This window comes from Rattus norvegicus, chromosome 7 (assembly GCF_036323735.1).
Source record: "Rattus norvegicus strain BN/NHsdMcwi chromosome 7, GRCr8, whole genome shotgun sequence".
Classification (NCBI taxonomy): Eukaryota; Metazoa; Chordata; class Mammalia; order Rodentia; family Muridae; genus Rattus; species Rattus norvegicus.
This window is the reverse complement of record NC_086025.1, coordinates 23,143,011-23,165,942: the sequence shown is the minus strand read 5'-3', so window position 1 is coordinate 23,165,942 and position 22,932 is coordinate 23,143,011. Positions and strand designations below refer to the sequence as shown.

Here is a 22,932-nt window from a genome sequence, read left to right as displayed (position 1 = left end):
AGATCTAAGTCTCAGAATCTCTAGGGAGCTTGTTAGAAATGGGAGGGGGAGGGGGAGTCCGATATGTTCAATCCTGAGGATTCCCAGGGCAGAAGAACCAGCTCCTAGAAGCTGTCCTCTGATCTCCACACACAGCCTTCAGTAAATATAGACAAATAAATGTAATTAATACATTTTAAATGAGACTTTCGAAGGATGTTATAAATGAGAAATCTTTGTCTACCGTGCCATCCTCAGAACTCCATAGTCATCCTGTACCTGATCAACAATTGGGTGAACAGTTTTAGAGTAAATTGGGAAGTCTCTCAGTGAACGTCATGAAGCCTACCTCACAGGGGGAAAAAAATTAATACATGCGATGTTACCATACCATGTAAGGTTCAAAATGACTTCTGTTCATCTCAGCATTTCTTTGGGGTAAATTTTATCTAGAAACTTTATAAGCAAACATATATATCTCAGTACAGTAGAGGGTTGATTTTTTAATGAAATGTGAGGTGAAAAAAGACTAGTCATGAGATATTAAAATATTTGAACAGAAGTAGTATCAATAATGATATTTATTGAAATTTACTTTCCTACTGACAGAAGCCTAGAGTTTGGCTTCCTGGCTTGCCTTCTAAGGAAATGGGGTTCAGAATGGTTGGGTGCAGTGCTCTATCTTCTAGCTGTGAGCTCTTGAACCTTCAGAACCTGACACGCCACTGTACAGGTCATGTTGAGACTGGCTCACATATCAGGGAGGGACCTTACAGCACGGTACGTGCCCACAGCAACCAGAGGACGGTACCCTGTGTTTCAGGACTCAGGCTTGCTGTCAGTCATCACTGACTCCATCCACACCCCAGTCACTGTCTTCTGGCCTACGGACAAAGCCCTGGAAGCCTTGCCCCCAGAGCAGCAGGACTTCCTGTTCAATCAAGACAACAAGGACAAGCTGAAGTCTTACCTGAAGTTCCACGTGATCCGAGACTCCAAGGTAGGCTTCAAAATGTCCCACGGAAAGATACAAACTGGCACGGAGGCCCCACAACCCGGGGTTCACCATGTGTCCCTGTCTTAGGATTTTATTGCTGTGAAGAGACACCATAACCATGGAAGCTCTTAGAAAACACTGAATTGGGGCTGCCTTATGGTTTTAGAAGTCCTGTCCCTTCTCATCATGGCGGGAAGCATGGCAGCATGCAGGCAGACGTGGTGCTGGACGGGGAGCTGAGAGTTGTTCCGCAGGCAGCAGGAGGAGGCTGCGTCCCACACTGGGCAGAGATTGAACATGAGACCTCTAATCCCACCCCCAAAATGACACATTTCCTCTAACAAGGCTCTACCTCCTAATATCGCCACTCCCTATGGGCCAAGCTCTCAAACACACGAGTCTCTGGGGGTCATACCTATTCAGACCACCACAATCCCCTTGCATCCATAGGGTGAGGGAAGCTTCACCCTCTCTGCCCCATTGTGCCCTCCCCTGATTGACATACTTGGTTGCTAACTGAGGTATACCAGGTCTACCATTCTGTTGTCTGGACCAACACCCCACACCCAAGAGCACCCACTCCCTCTTGACCCGTGTACTGTCTCGGCACACTCCCATGTCATGTGGCAGAATGGCAGCTGACAAAGGTCCCCCTCAAGCCTTTCCAGGCGGCCTCTACTGCTCCTGATGCCAACATCCCTAAGCAAATGACTGGTTCATCTTAATGCAGTCAGTTTCCAGCCCCAGGACCTAGGCAGCTGTCCCAGAGAAGCCAGATCACATGGGGAAATGACAGCCCTCAGTGAGGACGTCTGTCACTCCGAGACAAGGCTCCACTCCAAGGTGCCAGTGTCCTGACTTCAGTCCACTCGTAATGTCCAGGTGGCTTCCTGGGTCTGCACAAATCACCACAGCCTTGGGACTGCATGGTCATTCCCTCACTGCGGTTGAGGCTAAACCTCTGTCAAGGTAGCAAGGTCATATCTCTGAGGGGCTCTGCAGGAGTCTGTTGCCCGAGTCTCCCCTGGCTGCTAGTGGTTTCTGGTGGTCCCTGGCAATCCTTAGCTGTGCATCCATGCACTCTGCCTTCGTCTTCCCACAGCCGTCCCCTCTCTGTGTCTCGGTGTACCCTCTGGTAGCCTCCTCTTCCAAGGATGTCGTTTATATTAAGAACCTACCCTACTTCAGGACCATTTCATCTTGCCTAACTACAAACTATATTTACAGAGACCTTGCTCCCAAATAAGATCATATTCTAAGGTCGTTGGGATCAAGATTTTATATAGTTTTGTTATTCTTTTTTCTTGAAACAGAGTCTTACTATGTAGTCCTGACTAGCTTGGATCTCACTGAGTAGACAAGACTAGGCTAGCCTCGAACTCAGAAGTCTGCCTGTCTTTGCCTCCTGAATGTTGTGATCAAGGTGTGTGCCACCATGACTAGCTATGACTTTTAAAGGAGCACATTTCAGGCCACAAAGATGCCCTGAACCTTTTCCCATCTAACTCCACTCATCTTCACACACCTAGACAGCCCAAGGATGTCCAGGATACCCAAGCACAGATGCCCTTATAGACCGTTCCTCCAGAAGAAACCTCCATCCCTGGAAAGTCGTAGGCATGCCTCATCTTTTTTTTACATCCATTGTCACTTTAGCTTGAGTTAGTCAAACACGTAGGAAACCTTGTGTTACCCATCTGAGTTTGGTTTGCTGGCATGAGTCCTCTGGCCCTTTAGCCCCAATGAAAGCGTTAACACAGCTACCTCTCTCCCTCAGGCTTTAGCTTCAGACCTCCCCAGGTCTGCTTCCTGGAAGACCCTGCAAGGCTCAGAGCTGAGTGTGAGGTGTGGAACTGGCAGTGACATCGTGAGTGTCGTGGGGTGAGGGTGGTCACATGACAGGAAAGGGGAGGGTGATCACATGACAGGAAAGGGGAGGGTGATCACATGACAGGAAAGGGGAGGGTGATCACATGACAGGACAGGGGAGGGTGATCACATGACAGGAAAGGGGAGGGTGATCACATGACAGAAAACCTTCTCCATCATGTCTTGGGGTTAAGGGTGACCCCATGACATGAAGGCTGTTTCCCAACCATTCCCGTCCTGAGAGGCATTCAGGTATCTTGAGGTGTTTGGTGCGTTTTGTTTTACATTATGAGCAAGCTCTTTTTCTGTCACCGCCTTCAGGAGTGGCTAAGAGGCATCTGATGCACCTGAAATTCCAGGCTCTCATGACAAATGCAGTAAAAACCCTACATGTTTATTTATTTCACTCTTTTCTAGGCCTTGTAGGTGCTGGCCACGTTATATCTTGTGGGAGGAAAACAAGTTTGGAAGAGATTATTGATTCTCTCTCTCTCTCTCTCTCTCTCTCTCTCTCTCTCTCTCTCTCTCTCTCAGGGTGAGCTCTTTCTAAACGAACAAATGTGCAGGATCATACAACGGGGACTCTTGTTTGACGTGGGTGTGGCCTATGGCATTGACTGCCTACTCATGGATCCTACCCTAGGTGGCCGATGTGACACTTTTACTACCTTCGATATTCCGGTCAGTCCTAAAACTACAAAATAGGGAAAGAACCTTGTACCAGAGACCAGCCCTGGTGATCCAACATAGGCCTCAAGGAAGAGCCATTTTGAGACCAGGTCCCAAGAAACCTGAGGGCCAATAGACGGCATTCTTCAAACTCAGAACCAACAAGCATCTGCTTAGCCAGTTGCAGGCCTTGAGTGTTCTTGGTTAGCCACCATCTACCCATGATTCCCTCATCACTAAGGAAGCAGTGCTTGGATACCAAATGCTAGCCTTCTATGGTGCCATTCATTTTCAAACCCATCCATTCACTTATCCATTCAACAAACATTGTTCTGAATTCCTACCAGGTTACATCATATATAAATGACATACTTGGCAATTAACAAAAATGGTTCCATATTAATGTGTGTATACATAGGAATATGTATGCATACATACATACATAATATATGCTCTACACACCTTCATTCAACTTCCTATTCATCCAGTTTGCCACACTGAAAGATCCTGGGTCATGGGCGCTCCAATCTGCAAAATATGTCCACCGTACAAAATATGTTCCCCTTCCTTCGTCCAGCCAGTAATTACAGATTAATACTAGCTTCCCGCTGTTCTGCTCCGTGCTCATCTGACCCCAGAGCAACCCAATAGAGTAGCTGCCCCCACCTCTACCGTATAGACTTGGAAACCCAAGGGGAAGTGACGACATAGGAGAGCTTGTCACTGTACCAAGTCAGCATCTGGCATCTCTCAGTCTAATAAATAACTCAGTTTTAGGATCCCATCTTAAACAGGAGATGAAAGGTTTCTTCCCCTGCTGTATGAGGTGTAACTTTCTTAATTTGTAGAATGTATCCATACACCTTTTTCCAGCTAGTTAGTTCCTCTCGACAATTCCCCAGAGGTCAAACGGCAGCGAGAAGTATTGTCCCTGTGCAACGCCTTCTGAAAACTAAAGTTCAGAGCATATCAGCGTTTGGTCAGAAGTCTCACAGCTAACTTAAAATGCATTCCCATGTTCCCACATCCCCACTGCTACGGTGTGCCCGTACCATACTTCCTGGGCCCGGCTCTGTACAACAGGGGACTGATTTCAAATGGGCCTCCAATACAGACCTCAGAATTCTCCAGGGCAAAGTGAAGTGTATGTGTTTATACGATCTCCATCATAGCCATATCTTAATCAGGATTAAGGGGTGGTGTGTGTGTGTGTGTGTGTGTGTGTGTGTGTGTGTGTGTGTGTGTGCGCACGCTGAGTACACAGCAGGCCCACAGTGCAGGGACTGCAGGCATGCACCACCATGCCCAATATTTTATGGGATTGAACTCTGGTCCTGTTTGTGTAGCAAGCACTTTACTGGCTAAACCATCTTACCAGATTGAGTTCCTAATTAGCTCATGCAGACACTAGCCAGGAACGTCTCCTTGCAGTTGCTAATATTCTCACTATTAAGGTCTCTCGCATTGCACCCTAGGGGGAGTGCGGGAGCTGCATCTTCACTCCCAGATGCCCACTGAAGAGCAAGCCAAAGGTAAGCATGAGTCACGTGATTTGAAGGGTCAGGGCGATACTGCATTCTCAGACAAGAACAGACTCATACAGGGTGGTATGGCCACAACATGTGTGTATCATTCTCAGACCGCAGTCTTCTGGTCAGGGTGGCGTGTGTACATGTGGAAGGGCCCGTGCATGTGTTTCATGTGGTGAGATGAGTGTTTGCAACCCAGGCAGTCGGTTAGTTGACTTCTAGGAACTATCTTGGCAATTCATAACATTACATACCTAGAAGGGAATAGAAAATTATTACAGTTATAAAAATGGTGCATATTGCTATCTGTTGTATGCTGGGATATACATATGTGTGTGTGTATGTTATGGGGAGGAAATGAATCTCAGAGAAAGAGGGCATTCAGGCCAAGGCCACACAGCAGTTAAGAAGCAAAGCTGGGAATTAAGATGGGAAGCCGTATAAAGTCACGGCCAAGACCATCAGTCCATGGGTGTGGGGACAGGTTGTAGCAGTCTTCAGCAAGTTAGATGGCTTGCCAGTGTTGCCTCTGCAGGGGGGAGTGAACGAGCAATGATCTGTAGTGTTAGGAAAGCACACAACTTCAGATGCAGAGGTAGACCTGGTATATCTAAGAGGTTGGCACAGAGTCAATGCTCATCAAGTATTATTCGAATTACTTATTCTGTAGTCAAGAACTTGGCTGTGGATTCAATGGTAAAGCCTACAATCACACACACACGCACGCACGCACGCACGCACGCACGCACGCACGCACGCACACACAGTCACTCCTACAGTGAATCTCACCCCTTCCTTGCTGAGGATGGGTGTGATGGGAACTTGCCTCTCCACACCATCTCCAAGGAAGCACTCCATTTACAAACAGCTCCAAGGTTGAGTTCGGGGCTCCCGTTCTACCCATTCACTCTTGGCCTGCCTCCCTTGAACATCCCCCTCTTAACCTCGGTAGTACCAATACCCTCCACTAGGGAGGCGCTGGAGCCCCAGCAGCCCAGCCCAATGGAGGAAGGTAGCAACTGCAGGTCTCCTCTCTTCCCCTCCAGGGCGTGAAGAAGAAGTGTATCTACAACCCGTTACCTTTCAGGAGGAACGTGGAAGGCTGCCAGAACCTGTGCACCCTGGTGATCCAAACCCCCAGGTGCTGCCATGGTTACTTCATGCCAGACTGTCAGGGTGAGTTGTTCCTTCTTGCCTTTCTCAAGGGGTGTGGGCAGGCTGTGCTTTTTAAAGTACCCAAGTTCTAAGGAGGCAGGGAAACTCCACCCTCATGGTTCCCAGGCCTAAGCCCAGCTCACTGAACAGTCGTGCGTTCGTCTCTTCGTGTTTTGAGTTTTACTGAGATCCTATGTGTGCATCCACGTTCATGTTTAAAGTCAGACCACATCTGGGCCAGAAGCACAGGCCTGTAATCCAGCAAGGTAGGAGGCTGAAGCCAGAGGACACAAGCTCAGGGCCTACCTGAACCATGGAGTAAGGACAGGCAAGAACAGCCTGGGTCACTTAGCCGCTGCCTCAAAATAAAAAGGCTTGGGATATAGTTCCTAGTAGCATGCGACCAGCATGCATAAGGCCCTGGGCTTAATTCCCAGTACTGCAGAAATATAAAAACAAACAAGCAAACAAACCCAATAAAATTAGATCACAGGCATTTCCCCCTGGTACTTTAAAATACATGCCGTATTATCCACTGTGGTCTCCGTACCGTGTCTGTCACGTGGGGAAGCATGCCTGTGTAAGCACTTTGGCATGATTCTCTCTTCGAACAGTGATGGCCTGATACAGTTTTGTGGACCACGATTCCCTTAAAGTCCACAGTTACGGGGGTATAGCATCATCCTGGCTTCTTTGGCTCCTTGTCAAAGGGAGTTTGATCTCCATTTGGAAACCTTGGTACAACTTCTACTGACTAATCCACCAGCAGCAATGCCTAACAAAGACCTACAAAGCACGCCCCGTCTGCTGGGCTTTGCTCTAGGTACGCACGTCATAGGCACATCGTTGAATACTCACATGTGCTGGCTGGTACATAGTTTTGACGGCACTGCCGGTCCCTTTAATAGATGGGAAATAGCAGCTCGGGAAAGTTAAGAATAAGCTATGATGGTCCTCCTGCCTTGTGTGTTCCACTCATGGTCTAGAGCAGGGCTTCTCAACCTTCCTAATGCTGTGTGACCCTTCACACAGTTCCTCACATTGTGGTGACCCCCCCAAACCATAAAATTACGCTCACTGCTACTCCATAGCTGTAATTTGCTACTGTTATGAATCATGATATAAATATCTGATTTGCAGGATAGCTGAAATGGGACCCTGTGAAACCCAATCCCCAACCCCCAAAGATGTCAGGAACCCACAGATTGAGAATCATTGGTCTGCAGGAACACGCTGGGCTGGATGCAGTCACCCAGCTCCCAGTCTCCATCACTAAAATGTGGAGCACTAAAAGACCATTAGGAACCTTTACATTTGTTTACCCCTGCAGACTTTTAAGATGCTCTCAGAGTGGAGCTGCAGCTCAGTTGGAACACACAAGACTCTGGGTTCGATTCCCAGCACAGCATACGAGGTGTTAGGGCACACACCTGTAACCCCAGCACTCAGGAAGTGGAGGCAGGAGGATCAAATATTCAAGTTAAACCTTGGCAGCATAGCAAGTTCAGTGCCAGTAATGGTGTGGTATAGGTCAAGCTGGCCCCGTGTCATGGTCATTATTGTCATAGCCACTAACACTTAGAACTACAAAAAAACTAAAGCTCAGAGCAGGTTCTCCACTTGGTCCAGGCCTCCTCAAATCCAAGCCCCGGTTACAGCATACGGCCCATGGCCCTGTCGAGGTGGAATCAAATCAGACACTCGAAACACGGGTCCCAAATGCCAGTGGCTCACCCTGTATGTGCGCTGACACCCCCAGGAGCACTGAGAGGCTGTCAGAATTAACAGTGTGTTTACAGCGATGCTGGGCAAGCCCTGGTCTTGGAGACCGCGTGCACTCACTGATGTTTCCTTTCCTTCCAGCCTGCCCTGGAGGACCAGATACACCGTGTAACAACCGGGGCATGTGCCGCGATCTGTACACACCCATGGGACAGTGCCTATGCCACACCGGCTTCAACGGGACAGCCTGCGAGCTCTGCTGGCATGGGAGATTTGGGCCTGACTGTCAGCGTATGTGGCCTGTTGCCTTTGTTAGCCTGTTTGCCCCCTGTATGTTCCCTGTCCTCATCCCCACCATCCACTTGACCTAGAAGTAATCTTTTCTCCCACCTTCTTGCTCCCATACATCTTTTCCCTCCTTGGATGTGGTCCCTTGAAAGAGCCTAGCTTCTAGAAACTCACAGCCCCTGAAGTCACCCAGGAACAGTGGCTGAACCACAGCCACTCAACTGAATCCTGCACACACATGGTGACTACCGGCATTCATCAAGTACCTATCATGTGCCAGGCGCATACAGGTTTCCATTCAATTCATAGCATAACCTCGGAGGTAGGAACTGATGTTGATAAAGGAACCAAAGTGGGAAGAGATTAAGCGATGCACTTGCCTACTTGAAACTAACCTATGTTTCAGGGGTACAGAGGTTGGAGGGGTATAGGGACAATCTGGCCCTCATCAAAGAGGGTAGAGAAGTGGAAAGCTATAGAAGCTGTGTAGGTTTGCGAGCAGATAACAGATCTGAACAAGAGAATCTAAGCTTGCAGGAGTATCAAGAGCCGGCAGACAGAACCTGCAGCAATGCCGAGGACGTCATCAGTCAGCACACAGGGCTGCTGAGCTCTCAGAACTGTGATGAGGAACTGGAATTTGTATTTCAGTTAGTTAACAACGAAACAGCCTATGTCCTTAGGGGCCACCGTCCTCATGCGAAAACCAAAGTGGCTTTTCTGGAGGAAAACAAACACAGAGGTCTAGGCAAGTGGGCCCGGCCCTGACCTGCCAGAAACAGCAAGAGTGGGTAAGGAAGGGGGAGAGAGGAAGGAAAGGAAGCCTGGAGGTCACCAGGAGCCAGCGCACATAGGGAATTCTAGACCAGAGGAAACTGATCAGTGTCTTTTCTAAGTGTGACGGGCAAAGCGGCCAGTGAGGGGTTGGGAGCAGAGGACTGTTGTGAACACATTACAAGGGATCGCTGTAATAGCCCTGTGGAGTTCACACAGTAGGAGAGCAAGTGCTGAGACAGGGCCACCACTGGGGAGGCTGCAGCAGCCATGCATAGAGGCTGGGGCAGCCGGGAGGCCAGCACTGGTGATAGCAGCTAGGACTGGCACACCATACTGAAACAGTAAACGGTAAGCAGCAGAATTGGTGTGTGACTTTGAATTGTCTTTTTAAATAGATTCCTCCAACGAAGTCGCCCCCCCCATCTGTTCTGTGACGTGCCCCACGGCACTCTACTTCTGTGACACAGCATTGTGACGTTTATCATCACACGTTCAGCCATACGAAAACACAGCCTTACCTATCATGAGCTTCCCATGCTCTGGCCTGTGGATTTTGGGAATTCTGAGGCAAAGCAATGACTGCGGTAGAAGCCTGGTGGCCCTCGCGCTGACAGTGCCGTCCCTCATTACTGATTTCTCTTACAGCCTGCAGCTGCTCCGAGCATGGACAGTGTGATGAGGGGATCACAGGCTCCGGGGAGTGCCTCTGTGAAACAGGGTGGACAGGCCGCTTCTGTGACACTCCCACAGGTCAGTTGGGGAATGGCCAGTCACTGGCAGCCCTTGGCTCGAGGGGAGTCTATTGAGAGAAGGCAAGTAAACTGGAATCTGAGTGATAGCTGGGAAAATGACAGTGAGGGTATTCCCAGCTCCACATGTAAGTAGTGTGGGTGCTCCCACCTCCACCTGCAAACACTGAGGGTGTTCCCACTTCCACCTGTAGACTGTGGGTGTTCCCACTTCCACCTGTAGACTGTGGGTGCTCCCACCTCCACCTGCAAACACTGAGGGAGTTCCCACTTCCACCTATAAACTGTAGGTATTCCTACTTCCACCTGTAGACTGTGGGTGTTCCCACCTCCACCTGTAGACTGTGGGTGTTCCCACCTCCTCCTGCAAACACTGAGGGTGTTCCCACCTCCACCTGTAAACTGTGGGTGTTCCCACCTCCACCTGTAGACTGTGGGTGTTCCCACCTCCTCCTGCAAACACTGAGGGTGTTCCCACCTCCACCTGTAAACTGTGGGTGTTCCCACCTCCACCTGTAGACTGTGGGTGTTCCCACCTCCACCTGTAGACTGTGGATGTTCCCACCTCCACCTGTAGACTGTGGATGTTCCCACCTCTACCTATAAACTGTGGGTGTTCCCACCTCCACCTGTAGACTGTGGGTGTTCCCACCTCCACCTGTAAACTGTGGGTGTTCCGACCTCCACCTGTAAACTGTGGGTGTTCCCACCTCTACCTGTAAACTGTGGGTGTTCCCACCTCCACCTGTAGACTGTGGATGTTCCCACCTCCACCTGTAAACTGTGGATGTTCCCACCTCCACCTGTAAACTGTGGGTGTTCCCACCTCCACCTGTAAACTGTGGGTGTTCCCACCTCCACCTGTAAACTGTGGGTGTTCCCACCTCCACCTGTAAACTGTGGGTGTTCCAACCTCCACCTGTAAACTGTGGGTGTTCCCACCTCCACCTGTAAACTGTGGGTGTTCCCACCTCCACCTGCAAACACTGAGGGTGTTCCCACTTCCACCTGTAGACTGTGGGTGTTCCCACTTCCACCTGTAGACTGTGGGTGCTCCCACCTCCACCTGCAAACACTGAGGGAGTTCCCACTTCCACCTATAAACTGTAGGTATTCCTACTTCCACCTGTAGACTGTGGGTGTTCCCACCTCCACCTGTAGACTGTGGGTGTTCCCACCTCCTCCTGCAAACACTGAGGGTGTTCCCACCTCCACCTGTAAACTGTGGGTGTTCCCACCTCCACCTGTAGACTGTGGGTGTTCCCACCTCCTCCTGCAAACACTGAGGGTGTTCCCACCTCCACCTGTAAACTGTGGGTGTTCCCACCTCCACCTGTAGACTGTGGGTGTTCCCACCTCCACCTGTAGACTGTGGGTGTTCCCACCTCCACCTGTAGACTGTGGGTGTTCCCACCTCCACCTGTAGACTGTGGATGTTCCCACCTCCACCTATAAACTGTGGGTGTTCCCACCTCCACCTGTAGACTGTGGGTGTTCCCACCTCCACCTGTAAACTGTGGGTGTTCCGACCTCCACCTGTAAACTGTGGGTGTTCCCACCTCTACCTGTAAACTGTGGGTGTTCCCACCTCCACCTGTAGACTGTGGATGTTCCCACCTCCACCTGTAAACTGTGGATGTTCCCACCTCCACCTGTAAACTGTGGGTGTTCCCACCTCCACCTGTAAACTGTGGGTGTTCCCACCTCCACCTGTAAACTGTGGGTGTTCCAACCTCCACCTGTAAACTGTGGGTGTTCCCACCTCCACCTGTAAACTGTGGGTGTTCCCACCTCCACCTGCAAACACTGAGGGTGTTCCCACCTCCACTTGTAAACACTGAGGGTGTTCCCACCTCCATTTGTAAACACTGAGGGTGTTCCCACTTCTGCCTGTAAACTGTAGGTGTCCCCACCTCCACCTGTAGACTGTGGGTGCTCCCACCTCCACGTGTAAACAGTGGTTTGAACTGTGGCCTGGATTTCTGGAGGTTGGTGGGTCGGAAGGAAACTTGGTAAAAAGTTTTACATGCAGTGGGGATGTCTCATTATGGTGGAACTCAGACCCAAGTGCATGATGACAGAAATCAGGTGGTGTCAGGCAACTCAGTCTCTGGCGTCCTGAGATCAGGATGTGGTCCCTGATTCTGCTACTTACCGCATGAATGGCCCTGGACAGCCCACCGTCACCTTGCTCATCTGTAGAAAGTACAGTATGCTCTGCAAGGGAAGGGTTGCTGGCACGACTCTGAAGGGCCGGTGTTTGTCTCTGCTGGATCAATCACAGTTGCTTCCGTTACCATTATGGTTGTCCTCACCGTCACAGTCTTGAGCCATGCTTTTCTGAAACCGAAGTCTCTATGTGTAAAAGGCCAAATTATCCTGCTTAAATCAGTGGCCTTTCCTCCTTCCTGGAGTCAAGAGAGTCACTGGGCTCTTGGGTAGGCTTCAGCAGCTCTAACACTATGATTGACTTCGCTTCCATCCCTGCCTACCCACCCAACAGCTGCAGGTTGCCTGTGCTAACCACAGCCCCATTCCATCACCAGAGTGCCAGACTTCTCCCCAGCTCAGCAGTGTCCTGGAAAGACAGTGAATTTTCTCTTCAGTTTAACCTCCTCTGCCTGGTAGCCATGTTCTTGGGGCAAAAGAGTTTGTTGGACAGGTTCATACCTGCTTGCAAGCTTGGGGGGATAAAGTTTTAAACCACTAAGGCAGCCTGTGTGTTATAATCTGAATGGCTTTGCAGACATATCTCAGACTCAGCTAGGAGGGAGCGTCCTTAGCAACCATCCCCCCTCTTTGCCACTTAAGAAACACCTGAAGAGTCCTGGGAAAGCGAATAGGTGAGACTGACACAACACAGTGGGGCACAGGGTGAAGGGAGACCTCTGTCTTCACAGCTGTGATTCCAGTGTGCACACCTGTTTGCTCCGTGCACGCCACCTGTACGGAGAACAACACGTGTGTGTGTAACTTGAACTACGAAGGTGACGGACTCACGTGCACAGGTCAGTCCTCTGTTTACTCGGGAAACAGGAGCAGGCATGGGAGAGGAGCAGGGTGTGGTCACACGGGCTGGGCTGCATCCTGACCCTTCCACTGTTGGGCCTCTGCGACAATGCCTGTCCTCTCTAGGACTCTTTTCCTCAGTGGTTTGCTCAGAGTTGCCCCGCCTACCTCCCAGGCCACGGTTTTAAATTTTTTAAATTGTTTTGCAAAACAAGATATACTTGTATTTCATAGGTTTTTTTTTTCCTAACTCAACAAGTAATCAGTCTTGCTTGGAAAATGCAGAAGCTGACTACAGCATTAAGATGGGAAAGTGAAGCCTGCAGATTACATATCTTCCGGCCCCATTACCCTGTCTGTCAGTGAGAGGGAACCCAGAGCCTTTCAAACGCTAGGCAAGCGCTCTGCCACTGAGCTACAGCCAGCGACTGCCAGTGACAAGTGGTTTAGGGGTGCGCCTGGCACACAGACGTTTAAAGGTGCACAAGCCAAGAAAACGTATATCCCGTTTTTTATATAAGAATTCGAAGAGCCTTCAGAGCTAGCACATGTAGGCTGGGATGGAGAAGGGAAAGGAGGAGGCAAACCTCCATCCCTTTAAATTGGCAAAAATCAGATTTTCTGGCACTCACCATATGTCACACCTCACTGCAGGAGAGCTGAGAAGTACCACCGTCCCGTTAGACAGGCCATAACACATTCCACGTACAACTCTGTTTACAACAGAAGAAGAAAGGGACGTGGTGAGCAGTCTCAACCTCGTGTATTTTCTGAAGTTTTCCGTGAGCAAGACTCAAAAATGATAGATATTGTCCTGCCTGCCCTTTTGTAGTCCAGACCCTCCTGCATAGGAATGGTGGCACCCACAGTGGGCTAAGACGGCACCCTCCCATGTTAACCATGTATCAAAACATTCTCTCACAGGCATGGCCACAAGTCAATCAGATCTGGATCTGTTCAGTCCCTTAACTGAGACTCACTCAAATGATTCTAGGCTGTGTCAAGTTAACCAGGACCACGGACATGGACAGACAGAGACACGTGCATACATACATACATATACATACACAGAGAAGGGGGTAGTAAAAGGGAGAGGGAGAGGGAGAGGGAGAGGGAGAGAGAGAGAGAGAGAGAGAGAGAGAGAGAGAGAGAGAGAGAGAGAGAGGCCTAACAGCAAAAGCTCCAATTCATTCTAAAAAATTGTTATCAAAGCTACCTTATGAGTATATGATAAGTGTGTCAGGGTGTCCTAAGGACATGACTCATATACAAGCTGGTAGAGCGGCAACAGATCATGGGGACCAGAGACATGGACGTATGATGTCTGCTCTATCCATCCACTGTTAAGAGGCTGACAGATAGCCCTGGACGGTGGCACATGAAGTCCTCCGCCCTTTCTCTTGCAGTCGTGGACTTCTGCAAACAGAACAACGGGGGCTGTGCGAAGGTCGCTAAGTGCTCCCAGAAAGGCACCCAAGTCTCTTGCAGCTGCAAGAAAGGCTACAAGGGGGATGGCTACAGCTGCATAGAGATAGACCCCTGTGCAGACGGTGTCAACGGGGGATGCCATGAGCACGCCACCTGCAGGATGACGGGCCCAGTGAGTGCCACTTCCTTGGGACGTTTAGGAGAGCAAGCCTTGGTGCCCAGTTCAGCCTGGTGTCCTCAGCTACCCGGCCTCTGCTTTCCCTCTGGCCTTTGCCACACCATCTTTCCCCCTTGGTGCATCTCTAGTAAAATGTCAGTGCATCCTCAGCAGAAAAGGGTATCAGAGTCAGATTCAGTGCAAGCCATATAAGGTCTATTGCATAGTTCATAGGACTACACGAACATCACTTCTTAGCTTCCACTACAGCTAGATGAGACCCTCGAATTCAGGGAACCTAACAGACTGTAGAGCAGTGGTCCTCAACCTTCCTAACTCTGCAGCTATTTAACTCAGCTAGTTAATCGTGTTGTGGTGACCCGCAACCATAAAGCTATTTTCGTTGCTACTTCATAACTGTAGTTTTACTACTGTTATGAACTACAATATTGATATCTGTGTTTTCTGTTTGTCTTGGATGACCCCTGGGAAAGGGTCATTAGACCACCCCCAGGGGTCACAACTCATAGGTTGAGAACCACTGCTTAAAAGGGCTATCTCCCCCTCCCTCCTCCTTCCCCCTTCCCCCTCCATCTCCTCTTCCCCTCCCTCCACCTCCCTCTCCCCTCCCTCTCCCCCTCTCTCCCTCCTCCTTCTCTCCTACCTCCTCCCTCCCCCTCCTCTTTCTCCCCTACCTCCTTCCTCCCTCCCTCCCCCTCCCCCTTCTCTCCCCCTCTCTCCCTCCTCCCTCCCCTTTCCTACTTGACTATAAATCTATCATGACTCCAGATATAAAGGTCACTAAATCCAATGACGTTGGTAACAAATGGCATGAACGTGACACCTCCTCGGTCTTCAGGGATTGAGTCAGTTGGGAAGAGAGCTGGTAGGACACAGTGCCCAGTACCAGTTACACACAGATCGACAGCCAGGCAGCCTTTGAGACTTAGCTCTGAACATATACGGTATGTGGCTGGAGATCAACCGCTTGGTATCTCTGAGCCTCAGTTTCCCCACATGAAGCAAGACTAACAACAGAAGAGACATCATAGGGTTTGTAACATTAAACGAGGACAGTCTCTGACTGGACCCGTGGTCACAAAGCAACAATTAAGGACTGTATCGGGTGCCAGGTATGTGTACGAAAAAAAAAAAAAAAGACAGAGTCCTCACATTCAAGAAGCATAGTTACAGGTGGAGAAAGGGGGGTGCTTAGTACAAAATTCAACACGTGACCCCGGCGCCAACTGAGAAAGGCCATGAGCAGAGATCAGGCCCATGTGTGGTAATGGCGGTCAAGAGTTGCTTCCTGCAGGCTGCTTTGGGTGAGGGGCTCTCTGAGAAAGCAACCTTTATGCTAAGAATGGCAGCCCTTCGCCATCACAAGCACAAGACAACCTTCATCCTGCTTGCATGGGGCCCGGCACAATGCCTTTCTGAACTGCTCCTGTGCCAGATGTGTGTCCTCTGGTGCCTGGGATCATGGGGGCTCTTTCATGGCTTTCCTGACCTCTTCCCACAGGGCAAGCATAAGTGTGAATGTAAAAGTCACTATGTCGGGGACGGAGTGGACTGTGAGCCTGAGCAGCTGCCGCTCGACCGTTGCTTACAGGACAACGGACAGTGCCACCCAGATGCCAGCTGTGCAGACCTTCACTTCCAGGGTCAGTGTGGCTGCCACCCGGGGTCAGAGTGCCCATCTCTTCGGGCTTGTGTGCAGGGAGAAAAGGAAGATAAAACAAAATGAAACAGAAACTAAAGAACCCACATATTATCCAGACCCAGTGAGACAGGAGGATCACCTCACAGTGGACCTCGAAGGCTACACCTAGTGGGCTCAAAGGACCTTCTCGGAGTTTCCCTTTCCCACGAGCATTTGCTGGAATTGAATCTGGAAAGGGCAGATTGGTGTGGTTAATAGCAAAGAGGCTGTCACTGACAGTAGCAGTTTCTTTTTTTTTTTTTCTTTTTTCTTTTTTCTTTTTTTCGGAGCTGGGGACCGAACCCAGGGCCTTGCACTTGGTAGGCAAACGCTCTACCACTGAGCTAAACCCCCAACCCCAGTAGCAGTCTCTTAACAGCTCTTTGCTCCTCACACAGTGACTGGCACGTGCCCCAGGCACTTCTAAGGATGACTCGAATAGTACATAATCAATTCACAGGCTAATACAACTCTCACAAGAAAGTAAAAAGCCACAGTATGGAGGCCTAGTGGGCACAGCATGCCGAGACCCCATAGAGAAAAATCACAAAGAGCCCACAGAGTTCACAAAGAACCAGAGTAGAGGGACTTCAGTGGTTTCACATATGGGTTTCAGATAGATAGATAGATAGATAGATAGATAGATAGATAGATAGATAGATAGATAGATAGATAGATAGATAGGATAGGATATACATGTGATATATCATAATGAATTTTCTTTTAAAAACAGAGAGGGGGTGAGCATAATAGTACACGCCTTTAATCACACTCAGGAGGCAGAGGTAGTTCGATTTCTGCGAGTTTGAGTCAGTGTGGTCTACATAGAAATTTTCAGGCCAGACAGGACTACATAATGAGACCCTGTCTCAACAAAACAAAACAAACAAACAAACAAAAGCAAGCATAGATAAATAAAAGCTTTTTTTCTTCAGATAGAGAAGGGAAATCTACGTAGGTGAGATGAGAAATTTTTCCAGAGACATGCAGTAGAGGCCTGGGACTCCAGCGGAGACCCAGCAAATGCCTGGATTGGGTCAAACCAGAGAACATGGGGGAGGCACTGGTGCCTGAAGAAAGAATGGATAATGGGAGGGTTGTGCTTGTTAGGGGAGATGGCTGCCTCTGCTCCGTGCATGCCTAGTGCCTGCTGAGGCCAGAAGAGGGGGTTGGATCTCCTGGAACAGTCGTGAGCTGCTGTGTGGGCACGCTCTGAAAGAGTGACCAGGGTTCTTAGCTCCTAAGCCAGCTCCCCAGCCCTGTTTCTCTAATTAAAAGGTATAACTATTTCAAAGGACGAGCTACCACGTAACTTGAAGAAGTGGCTTCTCTGGATACCCTGGGCTCCAGTTGGGCTGTACCTCAGAAGTCCTTCTACTCTTTTGCTTCAATCCCTGCCAGTCATTTGGGCTGACGTCATAATGTCTCTCCTCTCCTAGACACGACCGTAGGAGTATTCCATCTACGCTCCCCACTGGGCCAGTACAAACTGACATTTGACAAAGCCAAAGAAGCCTGTGCCAAAGAAGCTGCGACCATAGCCACCTACAACCAGCTCTCCTATGCCCAGAAGGTGGGTTCCCGGTTAAGCAGGTGCCTCAGGCAGAGCAAACAGGGAGGTGTGCAGGCAGGCGCCTCTCAAACTGGAGGAAATCCCCATGACCTGCTTCTTAGAACCAAGCACAAGAAACTCCTGAGGCAGTGCCAAGAGTTCATCACACAGAAGTCAGGCACCTGCCGTGCGTCCAGCACTGTGCAGGGGGTCGTGTTGGTGTCCTTACTACATCCCTGGTGGTAGATGTCACCCCTTCAGTTTTACACATAGGCAAACTGGGGCTCAGAAAGGTTAAATGAAAAATCCAATGTCACCCAGAGGTGGTACAGCAGAGTGAAGTGCAAATGTCACAGGGGAATGACAGGAAGGCTAGCAACCACAGCCTCGGCAGGCTCTCTCTGAAGTCACAAATCAGTCAGCGCTAGGGCATGGGTAGTGGAAGTCCTGGGCCAGCAGGGAGGAGTGGCTCTCAAAGCCTCTGGAACCAGAAGCCCCGCCCATTTGGAAAAACCAGCACCAAGAAGCCGCATGCTGGTCCCTCCCTAGGAACAGAGGGTCTGGTGTTGAATCCGTTCACAGTGATTAAAGCCACTGAAACCTGTGGTCCTGGTGCGTGTGTCCCGGTCCTAGTGTGTGGTAGTGTGGCATGCTGAAGGGGCTCAACATCCTGTTACTGAGGGATCTGGGACACACTGGGTGTGACTGAGTCTTCTGGGTGCCTGCCTGGTGACTTTGTGCAGCTTGCTTTGTCCTGCCTCAGTCATCTTTTCTTAAACAACTTCTTGAGAATTTCAGACATAAGCATCGTATTTACATTGTTTCTGCCCTTCCTCCCTGCCACCAACTCTTCCCAAGGCACCAAAACTTCCTCTCAAACTCACAACCTCTTCCTTAATTATTGTTTTGCACGCGCGCGCGCGCACACACACACACACACACACACACACACGCATGAGCACGCATGCGCACACGCAATGCTGAGTCCATTTAATGGTGCTCGTATGAGTATTACATGAGCTTATATGAGCTGACCACACGGGTGTGGGAACCTTCTCAGGGAACTCAGACCTGGAGAAAACTGATTCTCCCTCTCTTAGCAGCCATTAAGGGCCTGTAGCTCTTCGTCTAGGATGGGGGGGCCTTGTGAGATGTCTCTCACTCACGTTGTCTGTCGTGTAGATTTTCTTTAGGCAACCATATTGTTGCGAGGTCACGGACGCAGGTTCCCTGTCACATACAGAGACACCTTTCTCTCAGCAGATGTCCTGGTCCCCTGGCTCTTAGAGTCTTTCTGCCCCCTCTTCCGCTAAGCCTTAGGTATACAAGTTGGGCTGTAGAAGTATCAGCTGATGCCAGGCATCTCACAGTCACTTGTTTGCAGTTTTTGATCGGTTATCAATCTCTGTAATAATCTCCATATGCTGTAAAAAGAAGTTTCTTTAATGAGGGGGAGCTATACTTGCCTATATATATAATAAATATTTAGAATACGGTTAGAAATTATACTAGTGTAAGGCAGTGGCTATGTATAGTGGGTTCTCCTCGAGTGTCCCTGGCTTCAGCAGCCACAAGCGAATTTCCTGCAATTGAGCAGGCCCTACGTCCAATTAGACAGCACTTGGTTCCCTCCAAGGTACAAGCACGGCCACCGCACCTTTGGAAATACCTTGCCGTGCTAGTTTTTGCGGTTTACAAGCTCTTTGTCTGGGTAGGACCTCTGATTGTTTGTCTCCGTTGGCATGCTTCCCGTGCTAGAAGAGCTGGTTCTCAGGAAGGAGGTCTCCAAGTCAGTTCCAGCTTGATTCTTCCAAGGCTTATGTCCAAATCAGTGTCTTCAACAGTAGGTCTTACCTGCAGGTTCTGGGAGACAAGCAGGAGTAATGACAAAAGCCCATGTTGTTTGGGGGTCTCCTGGACCCCACTGATGCACAGTGGGATCCCAGACCTGGCACTCAGTTGTAGATGGTTGTGGTTCCTGGGGCAAACATTATCACCTTGTATCTCAGCCACTTAAATGATCTCATAGGGATTTTAAAATTACAGCCACAAGGGCGAAGGGGATGGTGATAATGACGAATTAGAATTCTGTCATCAGTCAGGGTTTTGCTTCATTCGTAAGCAGAAGCATTTGCCCTGGGGTAAATGGCTGGTGGCAAATCTCTTCTCAAAAGAGAAGGAAGCCTAAAAGCCCTGGGCAAGAGCAAGAGGGTACCACGGTCATTCATCCAATGGCTCGATGGACAGAAATTTATCTTCCAGGTACTAGTGTAGGCCCCACGGAGTTTGCAGTCCGGGTAGGGATCAGAACTAACCAAATGAGTCTACAGCAAACAAGACATTCTACACAGCCCAGTCACCTCCCTGTCTCTGCAGGCCAAGTATCACCTGTGCTCGGCCGGCTGGCTGGAGAGTGGGCGGGTTGCCTACCCCACGACCTATGCCTCTCAGAAGTGTGGTGCAAACGTTGTTGGGATCGTAGACTACGGATCCAGGGCCAACAAGAGTGAAATGTGGGATGTCTTCTGTTACCGGATGAAAGGTCATTACCCCATCCACTGCAGGCCCTCTGCCCGGACCGCCAATCAATCCCCAAGAGTGAGCAGGGGGGATCAAGCCTCACCTTACTGGGCATGGCCCCTGTCCTTTCCTTCCAGATGTGAACTGCACCTGCAAGGCAGGCTATGTGGGAGATGGCTTCTCGTGCAGTGGGAACCTGCTGCAGGTCCTCATGTCCTTCCCCTCGCTCACAAACTTCCTGACAGTATGTATCCTGTCTGCCTCGGCCCTCATCTATAAAATGGGGGTGCTGGCAACAGCAGCCCCCCAGGGTGGTTGTGGTCTTTAAGAGAGTTGGTACTTTGGCACTGTAAGCATGTGGAAACTTCTGGATTCACCAATGCAGGGCAGGTATTGCCTGTGTTTGCATCTAAAACGGTTTAAGAAACTGATCAAACCAAGATAGCATGGCTGTTTCTTATCCCACAAGCACATCATATCAGAAGCAAATGGACACGCTTCTGTCCTTCTACAGAATCAGAACTTATTAACAGTAAACTCACAAGCCGTGTCCATTTTATTGGCTGTAATTTACCATGTGGTCAGTTATCCCCTTGATCAGATGACTGCTATCAACCACGGGTCCTTTTATTCCACTATCAATCTAACTCTTGGACCATCTACACTAATACACACATACACAGGTGACCGATTGGCTACAAGAGGGTAAAAGAGGCCACAAAGTTCAAAGGGAGGCAGTCACCCCAAGTGGTTAGATATTAAAAGAACCTGACAACAGAGACTGGAAGACAGCTCTGGAGGTTTAAGGCAGGCGAGGCTCAGGGTTGGGCAAGTCTGGCTGAACTGCAACTGAACAGGCCCCAGCAAGCCACAGGGACCACACCGAGCTGAAGACCTGGCATTCTCTGCCCCTCGGTCATGAGATGCATGCACAGTACCCGATGGCTGGATGACAGATCAATGAGGACCGGTGTCTCCCCTTTGATGGGTGAGGAGGTTGCATCGACGTCAGGAGGACGTGGTATAAGAACATAGACGATTCCTCCTCAGTTGTGTGAGCGAGCGGTTTATCGGCCTGTGCATCATGGCTCCCGTTAGACGGATGGCGGTGTCTTTGTGCATGTGCGAGACACAGAACCACCCTGCCTCTGGGTTTGCACTCAACATGGAGGCAGCTGCTGCTGTAATGGAGCAGTAACCCATGGCAGGACACAGGCCCTGTGGCAGACAGCAGACAGCAGACAGCAGCAGAGCAGTAACCGGAGCGTCTCAGGCCTGTGGGACTCATCAAGACATCCCGATCCTCTCCCAAGGCCAGGGAGAGGAAGTACAAAGGAAGTCAGACTTGAGCCTTAGCAAAAGGGTCTTTTCAGAGGCTTCTTCTCCAGCTACCCCAACTCCCACACCACAGTGGCCCATCTGACACTTTCTTCTGTCCCCTTAGGAGGTGCTGGCTTTTTCCAAGAGCTCAGCCCGAGGACAGGCATTTTTGAAACACCTGACTGACCTGTCCATCCGTGGCACCCTGTTTGTGCCACAGAACAGTGGGCTACCGGGAAATAAGGTGAGTGGAGTTCCTGGCGCCTACACTTTACACGGGAGCATTCTCTGTCCCCACTGTAGTGGTACAAATCACTCTACCAGTCAGAACGGTGCAGGCCTATAATATAACCCCAGCACTTGGGAAGCAAAAGCACAGGGCCTTATCACAGGCAACAACCCCCGCCCCGATTCGGCAGTTGACAGTTACCCAGCACACATCCGGTGAGCTGCTGCTGCTTCTGGCCTCTGCACGGTCAGCAATCCACGCTGGCCTGTTGATGGCTCTGCCCTACAGGGTTCTCACAACCAGCAGCCTAGCCCAGTCATGACAAGGAGCAGGAGTGCTGAATGCTGTTCAGTCCTCTGCCAATGAGACACTAACCAACAGCTTACAAGGCTGAGCCCAAAGTCAGGGGAAGAGATAAGGGGCCAGAGGCAAGGATCCAGGAGGGAGAGAAGCATCGGGGCCCCTGGTACAGTGACATGCCAACCGTCCTCATGACGTGGTCCAAAGAGGAGAGGACTTGCTCAGCTCACCCTGGAGGCTGACCAGCAGGCTGTGAGCTCCAGGTACTACCCAATCACAGGGCTGAAGAGAGATGCCTGCCTGGCACCCACTCTAGACACCGCCTAGAAACATACTTTAGAGAATGAAGATGGCCATCCACATGCTAGTTCTATATGAGCCTTGGGAAAGACCAGAACACCTAAGCGAACCTCATTCTCTCCAACTGTTGGTCAGATCTAAGACTTTCATGTCTTTTGTCTCTCTTAGAGCCTGTCTGGCCGGGACATTGAGCACCACCTCACTAATGTCAACGTCTCCTTTTACAATGACCTTGTCAATGGTACCTTTCTGAGGACTATGCTGGGAAGCCAACTGCTCATTACCTCCAGCCAGGACCAGCTCCACCAAGTATGGAAAGTCCTCTGGGTTTATTGAGAGAACTAAAAAAAAAAAAAAAAAAAAAAAAAAATACGTGCCAAGCTCCAGGCCTGAGTAGACACGTGACCGATACCAGCTGTCCTAACATGAAACTTTAAATCCACACGTCAAGGGGGTTATCAGTGCAAACCATGGCTATGACATTAAATACTCACAGGCCACCCCAGAGCCTGGGGCATACGCTGGTCTTGGGATCTGAGAAATGAGTACTCGCTATGAAACTGCTTTGCTTTGCTTTGGATTTTTTGAGACAGGGTTTCTCTATATTTCCCTCATTGCCCTGCCTGTCCCAGAACTCACTCTGTAGACCAGGCTGGCCTTGAACTCACAGAGATCTGTCTG

The 22,932-nt window shown here is 50.0% G+C and overlaps 1 protein-coding gene across 5 annotated transcripts in view; it reads left to right on the top strand.

Annotated features, from left to right (window-relative positions):
- The window catches only part of Stab2 (stabilin 2), a 205,696-nt gene that overhangs the window by 176,691 nt on the left and 6,073 nt on the right, over positions 1-22,932 (top strand). For all 5 annotated transcript variants that reach the window (XM_063263071.1, XM_063263072.1, XM_039078516.2 and 2 more), the window contains 15 exons: positions 803-979; positions 2,754-2,843; positions 3,380-3,526; positions 4,990-5,046; positions 6,090-6,219; positions 8,062-8,211; positions 9,631-9,735; positions 12,635-12,742; positions 14,150-14,343; positions 15,851-15,992; positions 17,470-17,603; positions 19,959-20,124; positions 20,240-20,346; positions 21,547-21,666; positions 22,420-22,560. In XM_063263071.1, the coding sequence (XP_063119141.1) occupies positions 803-979; positions 2,754-2,843; positions 3,380-3,526; positions 4,990-5,046; positions 6,090-6,219; positions 8,062-8,211; positions 9,631-9,735; positions 12,635-12,742; positions 14,150-14,343; positions 15,851-15,992; positions 17,470-17,603; positions 19,959-20,124; positions 20,240-20,346; positions 21,547-21,666; positions 22,420-22,560 (1,968 nt within the window). The remainder of the gene's footprint in view (positions 1-802; positions 980-2,753; positions 2,844-3,379; positions 3,527-4,989; positions 5,047-6,089; positions 6,220-8,061; positions 8,212-9,630; positions 9,736-12,634; positions 12,743-14,149; positions 14,344-15,850; positions 15,993-17,469; positions 17,604-19,958; positions 20,125-20,239; positions 20,347-21,546; positions 21,667-22,419; positions 22,561-22,932) is intronic.